The 3,849-nt window shown below is 41.4% G+C and overlaps 1 protein-coding gene across 1 annotated transcript; it reads left to right on the forward strand.

Annotated features, from left to right (window-relative positions):
- Nucleotides 1-2,367: 2,367 nt before the first annotated feature.
- Nucleotides 2,368-3,534, forward strand: LOC109484847 (solute carrier family 35 member G1-like). The gene has a single exon (XM_019788201.1). The coding sequence runs from the start codon at nt 2,406-2,408 to the stop codon at nt 3,426-3,428; it is 1,023 nt and encodes a 340-aa protein (XP_019643760.1). The 5' UTR covers nt 2,368-2,405; the 3' UTR covers nt 3,429-3,534.
- The last annotated feature ends 315 nt before the right edge of the window (nt 3,535-3,849 follow it).

Raw genomic sequence — 3,849 nt, forward strand, 5'->3', positions numbered from 1 at the left:
ACCTGAACAATAGGACACAACCAGATACAATAGAGACAAATCAACGTAACGCCTTCGGGCAAAAGTCATGCGATCTCTTTTCTTTGTTTTCTTGACCTATTTAGTCGGACACCATGATGACAGAAAAGGGGGCGTTGTTACAAGCGGAAAATATAAAGAGCGCGATTTAGGGCCAATGCCCCCCAGTCCTTGGCTTCTTTTGTAGGACAGCATGACTTGATTGGCAGAAAAGGGGGCCCGGGGTGTTGTTGCAAAACAAGACATAAAATAGTGCCCAATTGAAGGCCCAATGACCCCCAGTCCTTGGCATCTTGTTCGGACAATACGGCTTGATTCACAAAAAAAAGGGGGCGGTGACCTACGATGTAAACATAGAGAGAGATTATCAATGTCAGTAACAAAGCCTATCATTTTTTTTTAATTTGCCGAAAAGAGCAGCTCGCTGGTGTGAGTTGTGTTTTCACATGGGCGTGTTTCACAAGGCTTAGGTGCAACTAGGATATCGCTCATGGGGCGTATACGCGTATCGAGCAGCATGTTGAGCACTGGTACATGACGTCTTGGAGTGTTTCAGGACCTTCTTACGACCTTACTCCCGACAATCCAAGCTCGGCGGCGTTGCCGTAGGTTTGGAGAAGTCTCGTTCTACATGTAGGATGTAGGTCCAGTTTACTCCTCTGTTTGCACTCAAGCAGAAACATGACTATTCTGAACTCTTTTTATAGAATTTATAGTCGGTTGTCAGAGACTCCTTTTAAAGAATAGTAAAAACAGCATCGACCAAATACTCATGGCGTCAATGAAAAGCGATTTACATGTCGATTTGAGCTTATATATCATCATTGAAGAATGCTTCAAACAATCAAACAAACTCTCAACCAAGTTGAACGATTTTCTTGTTTACGACGAATCCCCAACCGTCGTCTTGAAAAGGTCGGGAGACCATGATAGGCAATGCCTGATAGGAGATTTATGGAAGGCGTTTGCCGCACAAAATTGGTGGGGTGGAAACACCTACTGTTACCATGTACATGTTGTAGTCTGTATATGCCAGACTGCTTCTAAGGTATACAGGTCAGCGTGCCACCGCTCCAGGCCAGGGTCACCCCCTGAAAAAAATGATAACCCCCAACTTTGTAGACTGTAAATATAAACATTATACATAACAAATGCACCAATGATGCATTTATGATGATACATTTATACATAACATTCACATTTATAGATAACATTCGCCAATGATGCGTTTATACATAACAAATGCACCAATGCCATAAATGAAGTCATTAAAACATAGATTTCAACGTTTCTTAGTATTGATGAGGGATTCATAAGACTTACACTAAAAACCATTCCACATTTCATGAATTCTACGTCCAACAATCCGAGCATATAAAAGAACTAGAAACCATACTATCAACAATACGTCCTCATGAGCGATAACCCACTCCAATATCCAATCTCAATTTTGTATCGATTACAAAAGTCGGACTATATATATAAACTGAAGCAGAACTCACCGACTGGTACAGACAATCAGCAACACTCCCTCCGCACCCATTAATTGATATATTTTTGTTGTTACTCCTGTTGTTGTTACTACTGTTATTTTTGTTGTTGTTGTTTTGTTGTTACTACTTATAGAATATTTTCGTCATTTATATATAGGTGGAAAATAGTAAGTTTTTTTGTCTCCATCTGTAGTCAAGAAAGAAGTAGTTTGTATTTCTTGTGTTCTAGTTGTGCAATAAGCAATCGGTCATGAGTTTGAGATGAACAACTACTAAAAAAATCTATATTGCAGATACAGTCCCATGAGAGTTGGACTACTTTGGACTACAAGGAGAGCGACACTACAGAGACAGCTGTGGTAAGTTTAGTACCTATTTTTTTGTTTTAAAAACATCATTGAAAATATTAAAGCAATATTTCAAACACAGTATTGTATTTATCGAAGTTTGGCTCCTTCGAATTCTTTAAGCGGGTGTGCACGTGTTTGTTTCCACATATTAATAATAACAAATTTGCTAGTAAAAATAGTCGCCAGACTCAGTATACCAGTACCTTTTTCATGCAGGCAACAGTGTGTGGCGGATTCCGTGTTTGTGTGTGTGTGTGTGTGTGTGTGTGTGTGTGTGTGTGCGCGCGCGCGCGTGTGTGTGTGTGTGCGCGTGTGTGTGCGTGCGTGTGTGTTTGAGAGAGAGAGAGAGAGAGAGAGCTTGCGAAGCTGTTGTGTAACACCGAGGGGCGGTTATACGACTATACGGATACAGAAACAGTATGTGCGATTGCCGTAATTTAGCCGCCCCGAAATCGCATTGTATGCTATAAGTCTTACATTATTTTTACAGGAATAGTCCTGAGGACCACATTTGCGCCATAGCCGTCCCCAAAGTGTGTACACAATGCTGTCAACTGTGGAGGAGGAGGATCTCGAAGAAGAGGCCATTGACTCCAGAAAGGCGTCTCTTAAAGCGGCAAGGGGACCTCTGCTCTCTCTGGGTGCAACGGTTCTCTTCGCCGTATCATCGGAATTGACGGCCCTCAGCAGCATAGACGGAATCCCGGGTTTCCAACTGGTATTTTTTATGAGACTGAGCCAGTTTCTCATAGTTTTAGTTTGCATTCTAATCTTTCGTCCCAAACTCACAGGTGAAAACAAACGCCAGAATGGTTTATTGTTTCTTGAAACTGTCGTTAACAACGTCGCTACCACCCTGATGTATTTGTCCTTCACCTATGCTTCTCCAGGGATAGCGTTTGGCATCATTCAAGGGTCCATGCCCTTGTTTACGGCCTGTTTTGGGTTTATATTCTTAAAGGAAAAAATTGGTCTCATACCGATCTGCGGGATCCTAATCAGCATCGTCGGGGTAATTCTAGTCAGCATCGGGATGGCCCACCAGTCTGTGGGATCCACAAATGCAATGGTCGTGTCCATTACCCTGCCGCTGGCTGCTGCCTTCAGCAAAGGACCAGATATGGTTCTCAGTCGAGCCATCCTGAAGGACATGTCAGGCATCACAATGCTGTTATACATAACAGTAGTGGGAACAGTAGCAGAGATCATACTAACTTACTCATTTGAGACCCCGGTCTGGGTGATGTCAGCAAAGACAGCATGGTACATAGCTGGACTGGGCTTGTGTCAAGCCGTGGCCATGTTGTTTTTCTTGGGAGTACTAAAAGTAGAGAAGGCAGCCATAGCTGTTGCACTGCGCGCACTTGTGATACCGCTCACCATTCTACTGGACTATCTCATCCTGTCGAAAGTGCCAAACGCTATCAAATGGGGAGGTCTGTCTATAATCATACTTGGAACATTGGGGCTTGGCATCTATACTTGGTGGTCACATAAACAGAAAGAAAAACGGAAGACTTTATTAAAAAAGATGGATTTCTCCCAGGAGATAGATGACACTGACTAAATTTTCCTTAGAAGTCATTTTGTAGCATACTTGTATTGTCGACATAATATTATTATTTTTTATTTCAACTTTATTTACATATAATACATGGAAAAAGGTCATGAGAAACAGGAATGCCCTTTAGACTCCCTGACAAAAATTAAGTGACAGTCCTTATCAAGAAATAATGCATATCAACAATAATAATAATTGTAAAAATACTAATAACAATAATTGTAACAAATACAGTGTACAAAATACTTTTGAATACTTTTGAACCAGGTTGCCCAGTGGGCAACCTACACCAAAAATTAGGTTGCCCATCAGAATTTTAGGTTGCCCCACCTATAAGTTACTACTTAATAGCCATTAATATCTAAAATTAAAACGCATCAGCCGGATACAGTGGTACAAGCCAAGTGGGCATTATATTTTTTTTTGG

The sequence above is a fragment of the Branchiostoma belcheri genome, unplaced genomic scaffold (assembly GCF_001625305.1).
Source record: "Branchiostoma belcheri isolate BF01 breed outbred unplaced genomic scaffold, Haploidv18h27 scaffold70, whole genome shotgun sequence".
NCBI lineage: Eukaryota > Metazoa > Chordata > Leptocardii > Amphioxiformes > Branchiostomatidae > Branchiostoma > Branchiostoma belcheri.